The following is a 22,745-nucleotide window of genomic DNA, read 5'->3' as shown; positions in this document are numbered from 1 at the left end:
GGTTTTTAATACAGAGGAAAAGTGAAGCAGGAAGTATATCTGTCTTCATCAATTCATGATTCACCAGGGATATAGAACTCTGAGTGCCATTTGCAATTTACAGGAAACTGCCTGTAAAGAACCACGTTGAAAGGGAGAATGCAATCCCATTTCAKCTCACACTGAAAAAATTCAGACCCTGTGTGCACATCACTTTTGCAATTCTGTTGCAAGGTGGACACCCATTTGTGGATGAACAGCAGAAGCTGTGACACATCTCTCTCTGTGGGAAATTACAGAGGCTTGCCAGTTTAGAGCCAGAAACTAAACTTTAGTTTAATTGAGCAAGAAACTAAATTGTGTTCCAGGAAAATCTAACATGTGATAGACTAGGGTGACATATGCCAAGTGGGAAGGCAAGCCCAGCACCTTTTAGGGTGGTCAAGGGAAGCAAACAGCTCACATACAAATTATAAAATCAGATGGAAAATGGTGCATATGAAAAGGAGGTTATAGAAAGAAGGGGGAAAAAGTCCCAGGGAAGATGCAACCCCCTGATGATCACAGTGGAACTGATACAAAACTTACCACGTTAATCACCTGTTGTAGATATTGTGCAGCTGACAGAATAAGTGGCTAGAGCTGCTACAAAACCATAGAAACATTAAGGTTTTCCTCACCTTTATGCTTATGCATTTAAGAGCTAACCTTTTGTGACTAAAGTGAGACTTACAGAGATAAATTAGTGGTCTCCTAAGAGGTCTTTTCAGAATTTTACTCATAGTCTCCACAAATTCCTAGCTCTGCTTCAGAAATTTACAGTGTACTTCTCCCTAAATGGACTTTTCAGCCATGGTTTCAGACTTCTAAACCTCAAGACCACAGCAAGGGATAAGTTTAAAATCCAACATTGCTAACATTTTCTAGGCTCACCGACACAAAGATGATAAAGAGTTTAACTCATTCATTAAGATGTGAGGAAAGCCTATTAATCAGAACCAAATCTACCACGACAGGAGCACTCACCAGTGACTGGCGGAACAGGAAACACTTTTTGGGGTCAATCCCACAGGCGAGGAGGGCAGCAGTGGTGTCCAGGATRTTCTGGCGTAGGACAGCTGGATCCTTGGGCATGGTGAGAGAGTGCATGTCCATAATGCTGTAGAGCACTGAGCTGCACTTTTCCTGCAGATCCACCCAGTTCTGAATGGCCCCCAGATAGTTCCCCAGATGAGGGGTCCCAGTTGGCTGAATTCCAGAGAAAATCCGATCCACGACCACATTCTGGGACAAAGCAGTGGGAAAATTAGCACACACGGGCTTTTGGACAGATTCTTTKATATTTATTTTATATTTTGACAGATTCTTTATATTTATTTTATATTTTGMCAGATTCTTTCTATTTATTTTATATTTTCATTTTAAAAGCCTCATTTAGACCTATCTCTTCTCCCCTCCTGTGAGTGTATGAATAGATAAATGACCTCAGAACTGATAATTGGAGTAAGTAATTGAAAATACTTTATCTTACTGTAGAGAGACTGGAAACTACTGTAATTGTAAGGTGTCATATTGTATATGCAAAAAAATACAKCTGTAAACAACATTGGTGAAAAGTTGGTCTCAGAAACCAGGTGGTAGAGTCCTTCATCATCTTTTGCACCAAAGCTGTATGTTTCTCTTTAGTTCCTATATCCACAYTTCAGTTTCTATATCCACTCTGCTAGAGAAACTTAGAGAAACTGAATTTCTCACAGTGTAGAGAAATTCAAACATTTTTGTTGTAAACACACGCAATGTCTCAGTAGATTGCCATCTTAACTCCCATGAACATTGAAGTCTTATTTTTCTAGCTGCAAAGAGCATTTCAAGCAGTTCCTGAAAGAAACCTAGTTCTTGACCCAAGGGTCAAARAATAATGAAAGAGATCATCAAAGTTCTGAAACTACCCATTTTGGCAGCAGTAGAATTTCTAAAAGAGCTCTACAAAGAAATACAGCCACAGCTCAAGATCACACCTGGAATACTGTCCATGCATAAAAAGAAAAAAAAAAAACCAACACAAAACAACCCACTGGAAAAGAGTCCACAGAGAAATAGCAAAAATAAAAAAAAAAGACTAAGAAGTTGAGGTTGTGAGCAAAGATTAAAAAGCTTGAAACATGTATAGCTTGGCTAAGTGACAGTTACCATCGTAGAAAGTTTGTTTTCCTGCATCCCAGCCCTCCATCTGACCATTTTCTCAGAGCCCCGAGCTGTCAGCATTTGATCAATTACCTCCCAGACCTTCCCAAAGAATTCCACCGTGTTCAAAAGTAGCTCAGCAATGTTTGATGTGAAAATCCTTGTWACATGCCAAGTTGTAAGAGAATGCAAGACTGCTCAAGTTAAAAATGAGGGTCCTCCCCCACATCAGCAGAGTTCCAGTCACAAAGCTCTACAATACAAATCTTCAGACTCAGTTGTGTGGCAGGATCATCAACTTCATTATGCCTGATTTTTTTCTTGCTAACTTTTATGAGCAACATCCATAACTTAGCAGGGAGAATTTATTTACTGATGTAGTCTGTTTTCTTTTCTGTAAATCTCTTACAAATGTGTGGGGTAGAAAAAAAAAAGGTCATACAACTCTTAAACCACACAAAATGGCAGTAAAAGTCAAGGCCAAGTACCATTATTTTTAACTATTCAAAAAAGGACTTCAAATTGGCTTAATTCATTTTGACTCAGACTTCAGAAAAATTAATGAGAAAGTGTTTCCAAGTGGAATATGACTTCTTTATTTTTAAAGCATGATCTATAGCTCAGAAAAGAATAGAATATTTCTTTCAAAATTTGCTGAAAAATCCTCTTTGCTTCTAAAGTAAGCCTTTTTTTCAGATCAAGACAATTTTCTTACCCAATATTTAAGTGTTTATGCTGACGACAAAAGCAGCTTTGGGCTAGCTGCCATGCTCATTTCTCCTGCTCACATAAACAACTACACATTTAAGTTTTGATGGCAACCCCTTCACCCCATCCCAAATATCTTCTTGACTTATAATTATTTCCTGAGTCAGAGCTCTTGGATAACCTCCAGAACAGGAGCTTCAAGGTATTCACTGCAATGAAAAGCTCACTACTTCTTCCAAAGCAATTCCAGCTTGTAGTCCTTGTGCTCTGGTGCTCAACCACTCATGTGCCTTTTCTCTCCATTACACAAAAATGGAGTTATGATACTCTATCTCTCACTTGGCATTTAATTCCTCGACATCAAAGCATTTCTCACCACTCACAGAATTCCTTCACCTCCTCTAAGCTGTTACCTGGGCTTAGAATTGCAGATTCCTGTTAGCACTGAGAAGGGCCAGCTGCTCACCTATAGTAGGAGGCTTTCAACATTCCAAATTAGAATAATTTGTATATATTAGATTATAATAATATGTATAAATTAGATGAAATCTTATAGAAATTTGGGATTCACAAGACTTCAGAGCTGTACTTCTATTACTACAGGCCTAGAGCAGCTGCTGGACAATGCAAAAGGTACTTTGTAGGCACAACCTTTGTCTTTTGTTTCCTGTGTTCCTTAACCAAAAGAGTAAGTCAAGAAGAAAACAGTTAAGCACAAATATGGTGTTGTAGCCCTACAGGGATCCTGGGCTGTTGCAGCCCTACAGGGTCAGAGCACATAACCTTTTCTCATGTCCACATCTCCCCTCACTAAGTTCACATCCTGATTCTCCTTCCCACAATTTACCTCACAGTGCTGCTTGCTCTCTAGTGCCCATTTATATGCCTGTTTAACAACACTCTTCTTCACAGACTGTACTTCTTATTTTATCAGATAATTCCATCCCTCCTGCATTCTTTTCCTCCTCCACTTGTGCTTTACACTCCTTGCTTCCCCAAAGAGTTCTTACATACAGCTCTTACTGTATATCAAGACAGTAAAAAAGCACAGAGAATGCCATGGTAAGGTTATTACTCCTGTTACTAATTAAGCTATTACTGCCTTAATTCCAGTGAYTTTACAGATGTTTTCTACCTGCACAGTTAGAAAAGCTAGGAAACTTCATTATGTGCCAGACATCCACTAGGGATCTGCATCAATTAAAGTAGGTTAGTATGATAAAGTTAAAGCATAGTGCAGAAACTTGCACATATTCCAACTTCAGCATCATCTGAAATGTCGTCTGACATTACTGCTAATTTTCCCTGGGATCCTGAAGCTGGTGCTACTTCACTGCAGGAGCAGCTCTACCCCCTGGGGTAACTGTGTGTTATACCAGAAAACAGGAATTTCTGTGCAGTCACCACAAATCATCTCATGTGCCAATATCTTGACCCAAAAAGTGCTGACAAGCTGAGCCTGTGGAGTTCTGTCTAGAAACTTTGCTGGTCCCCAAGTCACACAGACTCTATTCCCCCTTGCAGCCACAATCCTTGTTTCATATGTTTCCCATAACATGGTCATTATCTGCATTTTCAACTTTTCGGATCACTGTCCAGTTTGTGAATTATGTTACCATGAACATATTGGATGTATCATGACCCTTAATTTGAGTATAATATACTCAATGCATAAAAATGCAACAGTGACATTTAAATAGGCAGTTTGAGAGTGTCTTTCACCAGGAAAATACAAGACATCAGTGTCTCAGCATAAACTCTATGTTCAAATACTGTTCTAACTCCAAATATTCAAAGGCTAACAATGAGCTAATGAAAGGTAGGCTTCTTGTAATACTGTGACACACTACATGTTGAAAAGAAAACACACAATGTACAAAGTAAAATGAACACAGTTTCATATAAAGAGAGAACCAAGTTCTTTATATATTAAAGAGAATACCTGTAAAGGCAAGCATGACATCTTTAATGGTGCTTTGTATGTTCAGATGGTAAACAAATACTTACAAAAGATTTGTTCAGTAYGAGGGCAATAAATAGCAAGTCAAACATTAGAAACAAACAGTAGCAGTATTATATTCAGTCTAAGTTCAGCCATTACTTAACCTAAAATACAGAATTCACAGAAATACGTAAATCCAATAATGAAAACTGAGCTATGCTCAACCTGAGTAAAGCATTAGCAAATCCATTACAAAGAACAAACCCGTATTGGCTCCCAGCTGAGGGACCAGTTGACTATAAGTCTTTCATCTTTAACTCCTTTGATTCCATTTAACAACAYAAAGCACAAGAAATTATAGCAAATAGGGTGGCATGAAATATTCCATTGTGTTAGCAGAAGTCTATATTAAAAAAAGCCCMCACAAAACACACTCTCAAAAGAATCTTGGATTTCTTGCACTAAAAATATACAGAGAACATTGCTCCTTTGGAGAGAGTTTATGTTCCCTGTTTGTTCATTCCCTGAGAAGCAGCGGGCAGCATAGCAGCATGGCAGGGGATTTGTGCCTGGTACCATGAAATCATGGGGCTGGAATGCACTTCAATGGAGCTGTGTGCTCCAAAGTGCTGCAGTTGGAAAAGGATAAAAACAAAAGGAGTGAAGRCTTCCCAACGGAGCAGAGTGGAAGCCACAAGACATGCAGCTCCAGCCCACAGGCACTCACTCATTCAGACATCTGCAGTGAGCACAGGGTGAGCCTGCTGTTCAACTCTGTGTGTTTAACTCTGTGTGGTGTGTGCACCTACACAGCAATTCTGCATCTTAATCCTCAGTCCTGAGAAGAGTGCAGTATCTGACAGATGGTTTAGCATCTACTATTTGTTTTCTCTCTAAAAGACCTCTGTGTGGCATTTCTAAACAGGACAGTGCATTTCTCAGCTGCTTTACCTAATGAATTTTTGCCCAAACCCATTAAGATTCAGGTGTTTTCTTACCTAACTTCCCTTCCAAACCTCCCTAAACAACTGCCACTCCTTATACTGAAAAGTTATCAACATCCAAATGTTCTCAAATAATCAGAAACAAGCATTCCATTCTTATCCCAGAGGAGGATGGCTGAAGTCTGGTTCTGTCATTCTGCAGTGTGGCTGTATCCATTTTCAATGYAGAAGAGGAAAGATGACTGCTTCCAAAAATCCAATGCTGCTCTCTTGGACCAAAGCAGAGCTTTTCTCTSAATGCCATATTGGTAGGAAGGAGAGCTACAACTGTCAAAGCATCAATTAAGCAGTCAAAAACACAATCACTCCCTCTCATGAGATAAATGAGCCAGAACTGGAAGACACATTAAAGCTGATAAAGGAAAAGATCCATGCAGATCCGAGTATCTCATGTTACAACTAATTCTTGGTATCTTGATTACACATTTCATGTGTAACTTTGTGAATTCTGTGAATGCTGAACACAAGAATTTACATGTTAAATACATGTATTTGCCTAGTACAGTGAAAACTGGTTCTCAAATATGCAGTAAAATCAGTCATAAAAGAGTTCCCCTTCTACAAAGAGTTACAGTAATAAAATCAAGCGAAAATATTCACAAGATTTAAGTTTTCAGAATCTCTCTTCTTAACAGCTCCTCATAAATAGTGCCATCACACACATGAAATGACAGCAGACAAGCTACAATTAYAAGGAAACTTCATGCCTATGCTTTCATCCCTTTTGGTTTTTAAAAATGGAAAAAAMCAGCCCTCATTCAAGGAGGTAGGAGAAAGTTGCCAGCAGGCAAACAATTCTCAGGATTGTTTTCTCCTTTTATTTTGGCATAAGCATGTTATACAATTCCATAAAAGTATACATACAMATTTGGCTGGTTAGAGTCCAGTTAAGACCTATTGTTTAACACAACAAACCATAAAATGATCACATTAATCCTGCCTGGAAAGTACAGAGGCAGGGCCTGTCATCTTCTCAATTTCTGCAGTGATGGGGGAGACAGACACATTTTCAAAATCAAATCCAAAGGAGACTTTTGTTAATTATATCCTTGGAGTAACTGAAATTAAGGACAATTCTTCAGACTAACTAGTTTCTTTGGAMTTTGTTTATGACTCTGTCCCAGCAACCTAAGAGATTAGGTTATGGTTATTAGGTTAGGTTAGGTTATTAGGACAGGCTTATGCCTCCATCTAATAAATATTTTAATTTATAAATGAATAAAAAAAAAATAAAAAAAAAGAAGACTGACAAGCTCACCCTGGGCTGAAACAAAAGCAAGAGATTTTAGATCCAAACCCCACAATGTTACCAAAAATTATGACACTATTACAAGAGCAGCTGCAAGAGAAATCACCCCCCAAGCCACAGCAGTGATTACTATTCACATGCTAGAGCATTTAGCTGCTCTGCTTTATTTTAACAACCCTTTAGCTGGGGCAAAACAGGTGAAGAGCCAAGTGAGATCTGCAGCATCAGAGCTAATTCTAAACACAGGTGGTGGGCACAGAGAAAGAGCAGGAAGTCCACAGGAGAATCACTGCTGACATGTAGGACAGGCAAGATTGATGGTTTCCCTCTCTAGTTTTCCCCACTGTGTAGGCACGCAGGGGGTGGGGGAAAGGGATGGAGAAGCTGCTGTGCTGGCGACATAACACACCACAAACCTCCACAGCACCAGAACTGATTAATGAGACTGCAACGACTCAGGAAACAGCAAAGGATCATTCGCAGACTTTGCTCTTCTTGTTATAATTTTATATTCATGGAGGTGAGGGATTCATTTTGCCCCAGCTGTCCCAAGCTGAAGCAAGTTTAAATTGAACAGAGGAGAAGAAAATGTGAAAGTCAAAGGGAAGAAACACAGACATGAATAAAACACAAAAATTGGAAAATTTGAAATTTCAAACATAAAGGTCCTCTCAAAAGCGAAGAAAAATAAAACCAAAACAACGCAACCAAAAACTTGCTCCAACCTCAGAGACAAAAGAAATTCTTTGGCTGACAAAAGTCACCAACTACTGCATCTTTTGCATTTGTCTACAATTTTTTTTATTTCCCTTATTAATACTTTGCAACTTCAAAGCTCTGGTTGCATAAAATAATATGCTTGTCTGTTAAGACTGGCTTAGCAAACCTGTCTTGAGACAGTTATTAAGCAGCAAAATGAAAGGAAGACAGACGAGTCGGATTTTACTAGCTAAAGCATAAATTTTGAAGCCTAATTGGGACAATTTAAGTATTCATGTTGTTAGAGAAAGAAAAAAAAAGGGAAAGGGAAACTTTGCAACAGTGCATGGACTACATAATTTGCTTCATTTATTTTTTCAATGCAATTACTTTTCTGCAAACTTGCTGTAGAAACTTTAAACATGTTTATTTTGATCTGATAATTCAATATGTCAAATTAATCAGTTACAAATGCTATTTCAACATGCTTAATTCTTAAAATAAGAGACTAAGGATCTAACATTAAATTAGAAARGAACATATTTGATCTAACATTAAATTAGAAAGGAACATATTTATACCAGAGCAAGTTTTCAGATAAATAGCTTCTGAGAAAAGATTTAATCCATTGCCCAGAAACTGAACTAAATTACGATTTAAACAGCACTGCCTTGTATCCCTTTCTTGAACGTCAAATGCACTCATACTTAAACTTCAGTAGGATTTAAATATTTATATTTAAAATGAAAAACACATTTAAAGGAGGAACAGTCATAGCACATTCTAACCCCACCCTATAAATTTAACTCTCCCCTCTAGGGCTYCCAAAAGAACTCAGTGGAGCTGTGGCTGGGTTAGGCTGCCCTCTGATGCTGCCTTGTTACAGATGACTCAGCAAAAGGMTCCTTTCATGTGGTTCACTGCATCCCACAAATGGATTCTCTGATTTGCCTTTATGAGCCCCACGTGCCACTCGGGGTGCAAYGACAGCTGCACTGACAGACACAGGATTATGGACAGCAGGATGTCACAGTGGGTGYCACCACACACCACTGGTACCTCTGYACCTCAGGGAACCATGGATTCTCCTGTGCTGAGTGGAACAGGTGAAACAACCCCTGGTGAGGGATTTGGGGGCAGCCAGCAGCCCAATTCTCCCCAGAGGTCTCACCCCTGGCCCCAAATCTCTGCAGAGGTCTCAGACAACAATCTGAGGTCACGTTTGTGCACAGCTGATGAAGGACACAAGCACTGGGTGTGCATGCAGCCAACAGTAGTGACCAATCTGACCCTAAACCACAATGTCTTCCTTGGCAAGGACGCAGCCTGATAGTCTTTATTTTTTTTTTTTTGTGCTGTGCTCCTTACAGCTCTCCACATCAATTTGAAGGACAGCATGTTAGAGCTCCTGGTCAAAGCTGAGCCATAACCCAGATACAGAACCATGCATTAATTCTATACTAGCTGGGTTTCAAAGATCTGCACAGAACTGCAATTAATGGCCTCTGATTCTCCCTGATGCAGCCTTAACCCTGATTAACGATTCTCAAACCATTTACTTCCCTTTTTAAARTTTCTCCAGTCAAACTACCTAACCACAGACATTAACTGCAAGTCTTATTTCACCCAGGGTAGGTGAAAGGCTAAAGGAATTAATAACAGTATTTTTAAACAATTACTACATAAGGAAGGTGCTAAAAGACAAACCAAATGAGTGCCTCACTGACAGGAAGCTGCAGTGGGAGCTAAGCCTGGTTAACCATCAGCAGGAAAGTTCTGGTCAGACAGGCAGGGCAGGAAGGTAAGGTCAGATCAGTACATGCTGCTTCCAAACCCATCAGATGATGCACTCAGTGCTCAAAAGCTGAAAATGTGACATTTTGGCAGAAGAGGTGGCACCAGGGAAAAAGAGAGGGAACAGGGAGCCAGATTTTGTTACACTGTGAGAGCACCCTTAAGATACAAACCCATACAAAAACAAAGTTTACTGCTCATTGAACAATGTGGCTGAASCAGCAATAAAATTAAAGTTTTCAGGAAAATTACAGAAAATTTCAGGAAATTACAGAAATAACAGCAGTATTTTTCAAGAACTAGTGCCTCTCAAGAACTCTGATAGCCTCCCACRACACAAGAGATGCTAGAACAGAGAAGCAGTACTAAAGYTYATGTCCTGGTTTTCATTAAGTTCCWATACTATCTCAGTTTCCAACAAGCTGCAGAAATAGCACCTCGAATACAATATCACACACTAGAGGTGAAACTGGACAGAAAAAAAATCCTGAAAACAGCATTTACTGAGGGTTTAAAGTGGTGGGGGAAAGATATATCAAATACAGTTTTGCAGGGTTTTCCCTGGGTCCAGTATTATTTGATATTTTTGTATCTCCATTAGTAATCTGGATGATTAAATAGAGTATATGCACTAAATCTGCAGAAAAAACAAAGTTGGAATGATGATAATGGCTCAAAATAATCCTGACGAAGCAAAGAAATGGTCTGAAAAAACCAGAATGCTATTTATCAGGGAAAAATACCTGATAAATAACAGATTTATACAGAAAAGTCTACTCAAACACACTAACACAGGAAGGAGAACAGCTGACCAGGCAACTGCACAACAGGGTCTGGGGCTTCCAATATTTCAGAAGGTCAGCATGAATCAGTATCATGCTGCAAAACCACCACATTTATAAATTATACCAAAATTTATAAACAGGAATATATGAATAGGATGAAAATCCAGGAGATAGAAAACAATTTGCTCATCTTACTCAGGATGAGAATGGCCTCAAACYGCAGAAGTTGGACAGTTTTACATCCTTTATTTCAAAAGAGTGGCAGAAAGGTGCCATTGAAGTTCAGTCAAGTCCAATGAGTGATTTGAAATAAAAGACTGCAAGAGGAAAGCTTAAGTGTTTTTAGTCCAGCAGAAAGAAGACTGTGAAAGTAAAAGGTATTAAACATGCCTTAAATACATGCAGTTCTAAATAGGGGACCATGGTTCATAGGGTAAGAAACAATGAACTTAAATTGCAGTAAGAAAGATTCAGATCAGATGAAAAGGAAAGCTTCCAAGAGTAAGGAAAAAAAAAGTATTTCAAAAGAGTGATTAGAGAGGTTCTTTATTAAAAATATTTTTATATGTGCAATGTGTTGATAAAGATGTAGGGGCATYTAATTTTTATTTTCAGGAAATAGCAGATCACCTCAAACAGGGTCTGTTCCAGTTCTCTTAGCCCATAATCTTACATTTGGGTTGATTAAAGTCAAAGTGAGATGACCAAAGAGGATGGAAAAGGAATCAGAATTTTATTTAGATATACTACCTTTCATAACATTCCAAGATTCAAGTCCTACCTGCATTCAACAAAAATTGAGGCCTTTGCATAGGTAGCAGCTGAACACTGACAAGCTTTGAAAAACTATTGTTGGAAGATGAGAAATACAGTTAACTTTCAACATTTGTAAACTGGTACATGCCCACATGTAGGAATCTACATTGCTTCAATAGAATAAATGTGACAGCAACAAGTAAAGAATTAGCACTTATTTTGCGAGATACATATGGAACTGTCAAAATGCAGTGAAAAGTGTAATATATGTCTRAATTATAAATACAGATTATTTGATATATGAAAGGTTGATGTGATTTTAATATATTAAACTATTTAAGTAACAAAACTTCACAATCTTGAAGCAAAACAAAACAGAAGGCTACAAAAATGCCCTCACAACTAAATACTTCCCTCATGGAGAAATTAAAGAAGTTTTATGTTTTTGATCACAGTAGTATCCAAATCTCTTAAAACCATCTGATTGCTCTTGCTCCTTCTCTGACCCYTAGCTGAAAGAGAATTTATTGTATTTTTTATATATTTTCTTCAAGTGAGGAGTCAGCTTGCTACTAAGATTGCCCTATGGGATATAAACAAAGAATATCAACTTACATCAACATTAGAGGGATGTTTTCTCAAAAATGCTTTTTGTTTGGAATTACTATGTTTCTTCAGAATATTGTCCTAGAAACTCAAAGAGTAGTTCATTTCCTCTCCATTATTTTATTTGGCAATTTCCTGTAGAAAGGAAAAGTTGGCTTTGTTTCACATGGGGCCAAAATTAACACAGCTGTTGAAAAACTTTCACCTTGTGGTCACAGCATGAAATTCATCTCAGGTGAATAGGAAAGTTTTAAAACCACCTGATGGATGTAGAGAGGCCTTAGAATGTGGAAATATCACTAAATTCCCTAATGATGCACACATGCACAAAGAAAATGCTACAGCTGGTCCTCCTGTCAATGCTGGAGAGAATTCTATGAATTTAAATACTTCAGACATAATAATCACACTTGTATCAGGGACTTCTACAGAATTTTAAAAAAACTTTTCTGGAGCTAGACAATGCMCACAGACTACATTTAAACTACTTTTAGGCTGGGCTATTTCCACAGAAAGGACAAAGAGATGAGCAGTGGATGAGGGGGAGAAAGATGAAGTGTTCATTTGTGCTCAGGTCAAGAGGCTGTAGCCAAGTGAGATGAGAATGGCGACAGCAAACTTATCAGACTTATTAGACACCTTGAGCCCAGAAACATCAAATGGAAAGTTTCTGAGTTCTGAGTCTCTGAGTTCTCTGCTTTCTTTGTTATAAAGAGATATTCCTTGCTAACTCACCTGTATGATCCAAACTGGCCCACAGGAAGCCAGGCAAATTACCAACTCCCAATGTCCATGTACCCTTTTTTTTTACATATCAATGTAAAAAAAGCCAAGGGTTTTTACTGTCAGTACCCCAGAGATGTGTAATATTCCATTTTCTTCCRTGCTGGCAAGTGTTCTGAATAGCAGAGATTTACAATGTTGCATGRTCAGCTGTGAAAATGTCCCTCTGGAGGGAGTGACAGCACTGCTGGCTTCATGCTTGATGAACACTCAGAGTGCTGAAATTGCTTTAACTCTGCAAAGATCTAAAATGTAGATATCGTAAAAAAAACCCCAACAAAACACACCAGTGGAAGCACACGAAGAGCAGAATGTGAACTGCAGAAATTACATGGGCTAATTTGTTGCCAGCAGAGATGCAAAATGAGATTCGGTCAGGAATTCAGAGGGCTGGACCCCTCATTCYCTTTACATAAGCAACAAAGAGGCTTTGAAATGTTTGAAACTGTTTTGTTCTTCCATGCAAAAGGAAAGCACCCTATGGATGCCTATTAAGCAAAGTCTTTCCACATCTTGGCAAGTATGTGATTTCAAGAAAAATATTTGCAAATGGATAACCCAATTCAAGYAGAAGTCAAAGACCACCTTTGAAAGAAACTTTGATGTGCCTAAAGAAAGATTATATTTAGGAAGGATAGCATAACGTGGTTCTGTTGTCAAAAGTTTGTACCTTCCCATATTTCTTTGCTGTTTTTYGAGTAAAAAGCAATGCTGGTAAGCAGAGAAGTGAATGCCCATGAGACACAGGATTAAGGCAGAATTCCTGAAAAGAGCTGCTCCTGACTGCTGGATAAAGATAAAACAGGCCATTTAGCAATCCCACTGCCAAAGGACAGGGATATTAGAGAATCCACGAACGTGAAAACAAATGACAGAAAGAGTTATTATGCTGGTCTTTGGTGAGATCATCAGGAAGCCTGTAGTCTTTTATTAATATGGAAATACTGCTGTATCTTTCCCAAGGAACAGCTATCATGTACAGATTTCAAAGTCAGAACCATGCACCTGGCAAAAGAAAAAGATGAGTGTGAGACTAGGAAGTTGTGAAGACACTTGCAATTAATTTTCCTTTTTAMTGCTGTCCAACAACCTTCAAATGAGATTAACAGGTCAGCCAGACTGTGAGTACAACACTATACATAATATTTGATTGTTACTGAGTGTATGTGATCAGAAACAACARTGATGAGATTCAGAACAACACGTGCTCCATCTGTCAGAATGGGAGAATGGATAGAATTTAATCTCATTTCAGCCTCTGAATACTTCTGAGAATTGGGGGCATCTTACAGAAGCTCTGAGCTTCAAAAATGGAAACTTAGCACTATCCAATTCTACCACCTTTCTGCACAGGAATGTAAATATTGACACCTACCTACATAAGTGGACTGGACGGGCTTACCACACTTTGAAACATTAATTAGAAGCATTTCATTCACCTTCTCATCTGTACTGTAGGGCTCCAAACCAATTCTCCATAAACCACAAAGGCAGTCTGAACAAAAAGAAATTCCTAGTCTGAACAGTTATGCAAGTGCCATCTGAAAACAAATGAAGCACAGCAGGGTTGTATCTGCCTGGTTACAAAGAGAGCATCTTTGCAGTAGTTATAACATGAGCTACATGTAACACCATGAAAACTGAGGTTTTAAACTCCACACAACACTTATTCTTCATTCCCTTATTGCACAGACATCACTGAAACAACTGGGTCAACTTCACCACTTTGTTGCTTTGGCCAGCTCCAAGGGGCAGATGCAGACCCCAGCATCATTCAAAGAACTTGAAGCTAAGAGCAAAAACAGACATTTCATTTCTGGTAGCAATCAAGACACATTTCAGCACAAGAATGAGAGAAATGAAAATCTGTATATACTTCATTGTCTATTTGTGTGTGTATACATTATATACAAACATGTATATATTTCCTCTCCCTGGAACCACAGTGCACACTCAAGGTGGACATCTATCTCTGAGGGAAAAATAAATTTAATCGTGTCCAGTGGATGTATAGATTTGCCTGATACAGCAGATAATTATAAAATCTGCTATGGGATTTGTCTGAGTTGGGGACTACAAGAATGATACTGTTAGTCAAGGGCTCAAATAACCAAAAGRAAAACAATTTCAATTCACTGATTACAAACACAGCAAAACTCAAAAAATCTTTGATCTAAGGTGACTTAACTAACAATGTTTGGGGGTTTTCTTCATTTTAACTTCTGATCCTACTGCAATTTGAGTCAATTCCACAAAATGTTTGTTCATCTAACCCTAGAGTCGCAGCATAAACCACAACTTGTGTCATGGAAAAAGTAAYTGTTGAGTGCCCAGAATAGCACTTGCTGTATTAGTAAATGGAAATTCTATCTGCCAATGAAACAGCATTAAACCAGGATCCCAGTCTCATGTCTAGAGACAGAGGTGATCTGCTACAGACTGACTCAAAATACTTGTTCAGCATATGCACTGGAGAYATTTACACAAAGCTTCAACATCCAYSATAGCCAGAATAGCATCTTTCATGAAACTCACTGTACAAAAATATGTTAATAAAACCAGAAATCCCTCAAGAGAAAAAACAGGCTCAGTCAAGACACTGAAAGCAAGGGCCAGAGGGGGAAAGAATGGTGGGACTGTACCCAAGYCCTGCCAAGATGCCAGAACAAAGGGCTGTTTCCTGCTGAAACAATCTATGTTTGCCAGATTTTATTGTTAGAACTCCATTATGGAAATGAATAGGACCCGTTYACTCCTCAAAGATCCTTCATTTCTGCCTACAATGGGGACTCACTCTGTGCAGCTACAACAGTGGTCAAAAACCACTAAAGACAAGGTATTAAGCAAGGCAGATTACAAGAAGTTTGTCTACAACTGGAAGTCTAATAAATCTGTGTGGAAATCTGAGCTCACACAAATCCAGTGAAAYCCCAAGAAATGTATATTGTCATTGTGTACTAACTTATCTTCAGCTCTGAAAATTATACAAAAGTTAATCATTTAATTCTTGCATAAAGAACTTTTCCACTGCTCTATATGAAAGAAAAGCCAGTTTCTCTAGTGGATTAAATGTAYTATTTAGTTATTATTTACTTATTTATTTAGGGATTAGAATAAAAATAAATGACCAGTAAGGAAAAACTTCCATTCCAACCTGACTAGACRACACTAGAGGTTTAATMMAAARRCTGGAATARWTWMYWAAWYCMRKTKRWTTWMWWARGRWYYKRRKWAMYWAAKWAMYTYTKRKWWYYSKKSCMAWWAMMAMMRKWAAAAAWTGTTAAAATTCACCATTTTCTRCATCYGAATCCACATAGAGCCTACCTTAATTGGAAAGAATTTCTTGAATCACTTAGGTCTTTCCTAAAGGTCCTGTATATTATATTTTGAACCATCCCATCCTGGACACCAGGATAGATCAGGAGTCTTTGCTGCCTAACAGGTATTTGCATTTCCAGCTTTTTTTCCTCAGTCAAATGCACTTTGCTACCTCCAACCTTCACGCTCTCTAGAAGAAAGAGATCCAACACAGGGGACTGTCCCAATCATAAATCCACAGCAARCACTTAAAAACCTGCCTGTTCATCCATCACTTTCAACACACAACTGTCTGGACATGAATTCTGAAGCTGACCTGCTGCAGTAACCTGTGGATGTGTGCAGCTTGTTACATGCACCTAGGGACTCATTTCACTAATGGTTAACAAAATGACCCCTATGTGACAGCAACAAATTCAAGATGGGAACATGGATGCTTTCAAATTGTTTGCATTTYGTTCGTAACATTATCTGAATGATAATAAAAACTGAGCTCTCTCTCCCACTGTAGTTTTATCTACAAACTTTGAAATCCTTAAGGATTAGAGTCTGGTAATTTCAGTTACTTCCTTTCTCTGGAGCCCATATGGTAACTATAGCTAAAAATTTTGAAGATTTAATTTGCAGTCTGGGAAAGAGCATTTTAATGGTCTTCTCCAAATCAATCCTTCAATTTTTATCTAACTGCCTTTTTCACAGCCATCTGTGTTAAAAAATATGAAACATGACCAGTCATTACCATGACTAGAACAGTAACAATGGAGKGATCAGGTGGCCTGAATACAGAAGGAACAATACTTCCTCAAAAAAAGTAAATCAAATTTCATCAGACCCAAATAATCTGAAGATCTTGTCTTAAAGTACTGACAACACTGGCCAGAATCACTCAGGTTCACAGAGGCCCAGTAAAGTATCAGAAGACCAAAAAAAAGAAAAATGGCATTCCCATCTTCAAAAATACAGGAAAAGAAGATCAGTCTGGGAAGCAGTCTGCTTAGCATCAATACTCAGTAAACAAAACTCATATTTTGCAATTGCCTAGAAGATAACTAGAGGAAAACAACAGCAAATGTGGATTTCTTAAGAGCAAAGCATGCCAGATTAGTCTAATTGGCCTTGAGATTCATTACACTGTCACAGCAGGGGAAGATGCAGKAAATGCCTCTTGACTTTAGCACCACCTTTGGTCAAGAATTGTAAAGCAAACAAGAGAAACTACATTCAGAGATCTCTACTGTGGCATATTTTTAAAGATATTGACTCAGGTAAAGAAACAGAAATCTAAACMTTCCTAAATTAGCTGCTAAGATTACCACTGTATTAGCTAAAATTCCTTGGATTTGAACATCCTGTACTTGCAGTGGTCCTGACTAAACATTCACCAGAGATATTTTCTGTGCAACACGCAACAAAAGTTTTTAAAAAACATCCTTGGAACTGTGAGACTCAAATCAATTTTCTCTTTGTATGACCTGAACAGTGTGTGCTAGAGTCAGTGTCCTGAGTTTCATTACAGCAAACCCTGCATTGTGTGTCAAAAAATAAAAAACCCAACTAAATTGTGTCAGAGAAGAAAGGATTTTGCGTTGAAAAATATTAACCATTGTGGTTGGAAGGTGCAGTTCTGTACCACATAAAAATAAAACAGAATCCACGTTCTGATGCATCACTTCTGTGAAAGTTGACAAGAGATAAAGATTTGTAGGATATCACAATGTACAGCTTAGCAACAACAATAGGGCCACTGTAATAATCATGTGTGAAGGCCAGGAAAGGCTTTYSTATCAAAGAGGAAACATYAGGGTAGAAGAAAAGGCAGCAAAAYGAGTTCTTGTTYTCTTTAAAAAAAAMRTTCTYGGGAAGAAAAGCAATACAAGTATTAGAGTATTCTTAGAATATCTGTAATGGTGATAAGTACTTTGTTACTAGAAAAGAAAAATAACGCCGAAGACTCGTGAATTCTTGAAGGCAAATAACATCTAAATGTATGTTTCCACCTGAGTGCCTGGAAAGCCATCTGGTGATGCATGAGACCCTACAATCAAAAACAAGACTTTGCCATTCTTCTACTTGATCTCTGCAGCCAGGACTAAACCTAATCCATGTTTTATCAGAATATACACCAACAACTGATTGACTCACCTTCGGTTAAATTTTCCTACTGACAGGTTATKCCATAGTTGGATTTCTCATARTTGTATCAGYAACYCCCTGAAGTACCTGTAGTTGCCATTTTAAAAAATGTCTCTTCAAAGAAAGAATTGATGCAATGATGTTCTAAAACCCTGGCTTAGGGACCACTGAAGRACAGTAAATCAGGGAATTTTAAAATAAGCTCTTGAAAGTCAAGATACTCCAAACACAATTAATCTCTCCAACAAAATGTTACTTTCTTCTTAACCACATGTATTATGCCTACAAATTTTAGTTGTGTGCTAGAAATATGTACMATTAAAAGCATAGAGAAACTTTTCCACAGCATGGTAAATCCAGCATGGTGATGAACTGTGCATTACAGCTGAAACCACATAAATTATGTTTTCTGTTAACTATGACTGCGTTATCAAACGCTTAAACATCAAAAGCATGAGGGTGCCTGTAGACATACTGCTCAAGCTTGAAGATATACACTTTTCCAGCTTGAAAGTTAATATTCCTCATCAGCAGGCAGCAAATACATGATCTGTCCCAAGCTGTCTACCATAGTAGCTGAACCACTCCAGAGTCCAGTCTGGCGACAGGAACAGCATAAATAAGGAAACCATTTCCACCCTCAATTCTTTTGAAGATGCACTGTAAATACCACTTCAATTCCAGTGCAATTCTTTCCAGATAGATGTAAGAGGGCACTTAAAGTGAGAGAGAAAAGTGACAAAACTCCACAACATACTGTACTCGCAAATTCAAAACCAGAGRAACAACTTAAATGACCACTGTTCCTTGAAGGTGGGTGATCTGAAGATACATAAGGTTGGTCAGAGAATGGTGATAATAACATCAGGATTGTGGGCTCAATCCCCACGTGGGGTTTTATTTAAGAGTTGCACTCAATGATCCTTGTGAGTCCCTTCCAACTCAAAATATTCTGTGAATCTGTGTACCAATGCTAACTTTGTGCTTGTTTTTTTGTTTTTTTTTGTTTTTTTTTTTTTGGTTTGGTTTGGTTTTTTTTAAATGAAACATTGAAGGAATAACAAGAAGAAACCACATTCTCAGACCTATCATCACACCTAAAAACATCATGGCAACAGCAAACATGATAAAGCACCTGGTTAGTAATCTTGACCTGACAGGTTACTCAGAGGTGGCAAAGAAATGCACACCAGAGTAAATATTAAAATACAACATAAGCCAYGTTCACTCATAGCAGATTTCTTTATTATGCAAGATAAACCAGATTTCTTTGCTGGAGGAATGAAAATGGGGAGAGCATATGCTGTGATACTGAACAGAGCAAAASAGTCACCATGTGCATCAGGAAAGATAAGCATATTCAAATCCTTTCAATATTTCACAAGGAACTTTTGAGCTCTAAAAATGATGACTGGTTTGAGGTATCTTTGCAAGATCTGCTTTGGCAACATATTACAGGGACAGTGTAACTGTTCAAACTTTAAGTATTAGAAATCTTGGCATATATAAGCGAAATTAAATCAAAGCACCTTACGACATGTCCTACTCAATAAACTTGGGTGTTTCCATATTGAGATTCTTTAGATCTTCTATATTGTTACAATTCAACAGAATTCTGAAACAAAAAAATACAAGTAGAAGCCTTACTTCTGCCTCAAACTAACAGCTAGTAGAAAGAACACAGTTACTAAGTAAAATATCAGTTATCAAAGCTTCATATGGCATAACAGGTTCTTCTTCTTTTGCTTTCACTCCTCCTCCTGAACAGAAAGGGCAGACTCCAGGTTATTTGCATGGTATTAGCTGTTTTAGAAAGTAATGAAATATGCCTTGATGTCTTAATTTTTAAAATCCTGGTTCTGAAATAGTATTGCAACGTGTAGTTTATCCAGATTCACCAGTACATACACCAACTTTTTGTTAATGTGTCACAGCTTGATGTGCTCTGAGTATCAGTTCCATGGCTGAGGTTAACAGAATTCACTTACTGCAAATTCACAGACAATACAGATTATGCCAAGAAACTGAAAGGCACCTTTGATCTTCTACTTACTCTATTTCTTCTCACAAGTAACATGAGACATATGTACCCTGGCACCCATTCTGAATAATGTATTCCATTATTGAAACATACCCTACCCTTCAGGTTTGGATGACATGCAAAGAGCAAGATTTTAATGAAAAAGCTAAGGAAAACATCCTCTAAAATGATGCAACGTTAGCATTGCCATCAAATTCTTCCACTAATTTTAAAAGCAAGGCTACAAGCTACATAAAGACTTCAATTTCTAAAGCAAGCCATTCACAGACATAAAATTTTATGAAGGAGGCTGCCTACAAACACAAGGTCATTGAATATACCCAACTTGGCTCAGGGTTATGCTACCAAACACAATCAATGTAGTCAGTTGTTTATTTAAATTTTCTAATAGAATGGGGAGGAACCAGAAGAGGGAAGGCTCCTTATGGTTACAACGAAAATCCAAAATGTGTTAAAGAAATTCAAACACTACCACACCCCACTGAGGTCGTGCAAGTACCAAGGTGAGTGGATTGACATACATCCACTCACACACCTATGCGGTTTTGATCTTTTCTTTCCTGCTGCAGAAGGAAGGAGTTTGTAGCCAGCAGCTGCATTTTAAACCAGACGGTATTGTTTTGGGGAAGAAGTAAAGACCAACGGTGAAATTTCGCATCAACGCCCAGCGGAACCMCAGCGTTCGAACGCTCAGGCGTTCCTCTCTCTCGCTCCCCGAGCGCCTCACGGAGCCAAAGCCCCTGAGGATGAGGAGCCAGGGAGAACCAGCGGGGAACGGGAGGGACAGACAGGGCAGGGAACACGGCTCCAACCAGCCGGAATACGGGAGGGACGGACCGGGAACGCAGCTCCCAGCGAGAACCAGGCGGGACACGGGAGCTTTTCCACGGGAGAAGCTTTTCCACGGGAGGGACGGGCCGGGAACGCGGCTCCCAGAGGGGCAGCGAGAACCAGCCGGGACACGGGAGCTTTTCCACGGGCAAAGCTTTTCCACGGGAGGGACGGGCCAGGAGCTCGGCTCCCAGCGAGAACACGGGACACGGGAGGGCCGGGAACGCGGCTCCCAGCGAGAACCAGGCGGGACACGGGAGCTTTTCCACGGGAAAAGCTTTTCCACGGGAGGGACGGGCCGGGAACTCGGCTCCCAGAGAGAAGTAGGCGGGACACGGGAGGGACGGGCCGGGAGCGCGGCTCCCAGCGAAAATCAGCCGGGACACGGAAGGGACGGGCCGGGAGCGCGGCTCCCTGAGGGGCAGCGAGAACCACGCGGGAAACGGCAGCGACGGACCGGGAACGCAGCTCCCAGCGAGAATCAGCCGGGACACGGGAAGGACGGGCCGGGATCGCGGTTCCCAGCGAGAACCAGCCGGGACACGGGAGGGACGGGAAGGGATGGGACACGGAAGGGATGAACCGGGAGCGCGGCTCTCTGAGGGGCGGCAGGAACCCGCCCAGCCCCGCCCCGCGCATGCGCACAGCCGGCCCGCGGCACCGGGCGGGATGGCGGCCGTGCCCGGAGCGCGGGGCTCGTCCCTAAACCGGGCACACCGGGAAGCGACGGGCGACATGCCCAGGCCGGTGGTTACCTGGCCGAGGGTCCCGCGGTGCAGGGCCCGGATCAGACCGCTCGGTGTCGCCATAGCAAAGGCGGGATGGAGGAGGGAAGCGGGGCTGGAGCCCGGCAGGCTCCGCGCATGTCCCGCAGGCGCGSTGGCGGAGCCGCCGCTGTGAGGGCGCGGTCACCGGGAAGGGGCGGTGCTGCTGTCGGGATCTTGTCGGGGTGAGGGTTGTCCTTTCATGGGTGCTGCTTCACCTTCGGGGTGCCCTTGGAATGGCCTCTGTCCCCTCAGAGGCTTCCTTGGTTCCTGAACCCTTCGGGCCGTGCCCACGGCAGCTTTTCCATGAGGGATCGGCAGCCTCGCCGCTGCTGCAAAATGTCTAACTAGCTAAAGTCAGAAAACACCAAAAACACCCCACAGAAAGCTACTCCCTGCCCTCAATCTGCGCTGCTCTGCCCGAAARTCGAGGCAGAAGCCGCGTTTGTTGTCCAGCGCCTTTGGGGACACAGCTTGTCCTGGAAAGGAGAAGGGAATGTCTTTACAAACAAACTCTGACTCTGGGGTGAGATAAGGCTGATACTGGGAGATAAAAAAGAAACAATGRGAAGGATTTCCATAGGAATTCCACGGATTGACTTATCCCAGACTATGTTAATAGACTACCAGAGTAGAGACACATTGAAAGAGGGCAATTTATGATAGAAGGGGGGTTTCATCAGGTGTTTTGGGGAGCCTGTACCTCTCAAGTACCTCAGCAATGGGGAAAGAGAGAGGGAACTGCAGCCGGGAAATTGGGATAAAAGAGGGAACTGCGTCCTCTATGAATTTGAGAGACCCCATGGGAAATGCCCATGACCTCTCCCTTTATTCATGAATAAAGTTGCGGGACTCCTCTGTCTCCTTTTTGGACATAAACCTCTGGTGCTCGTGGATTAATTTTCCTAACATCCGTCTTTGTGCCCAAGTTTCTTCTGTTGCACCAGGTAACAGAATCAAAGCAAGAAACACCGAAGTTACTAACAAGGTTTGGCATGCTCCTGAAGAAGTTTTACATCAGCCCTTCCTGTCAGCTCCTCTACGAAAGGTGCCAGGATTCTCCCCGGTTCATTTCTACCAAGTTCAACTCCAAACCCGTCACTGAGGATATTATCATGGAATGTTCCTAACGCTAAAATCTGGAAGCAGTTTTAGTTGTTAAACCCACT

At 40.2% G+C, this 22,745-nt stretch overlaps 1 protein-coding gene across 1 annotated transcript in view; it reads right to left on the bottom strand.

The window, feature by feature from the left end:
• Nucleotides 1-21,709, bottom strand: part of WARS2 (tryptophanyl tRNA synthetase 2, mitochondrial) — a 39,866-nt gene extending 18,157 nt beyond the window's left edge. The window contains exons 1-2 of the mRNA XM_057380892.1: nt 21,568-21,709; nt 1,006-1,263 (exon numbers count right to left, since the gene is read on the bottom strand). Coding sequence (XP_057236875.1) covers nt 1,006-1,263; nt 21,568-21,621 — 312 coding nt within the window. The 5' untranslated portion in view covers nt 21,622-21,709. The remainder of the gene's footprint in view (nt 1-1,005; nt 1,264-21,567) is intronic.
• Nucleotides 21,710-22,745: the final 1,036 nt, after the last annotated feature.

This window comes from Malurus melanocephalus, unplaced genomic scaffold, assembly GCF_030028575.1.
Source record: "Malurus melanocephalus ecotype Western Australia unplaced genomic scaffold, MMel_1.1 scaffold_476, whole genome shotgun sequence".
NCBI classification, from domain to species: domain Eukaryota; kingdom Metazoa; phylum Chordata; class Aves; order Passeriformes; family Maluridae; genus Malurus; species Malurus melanocephalus.
This window is presented reverse-complemented; position numbering and strand designations above follow the sequence as displayed.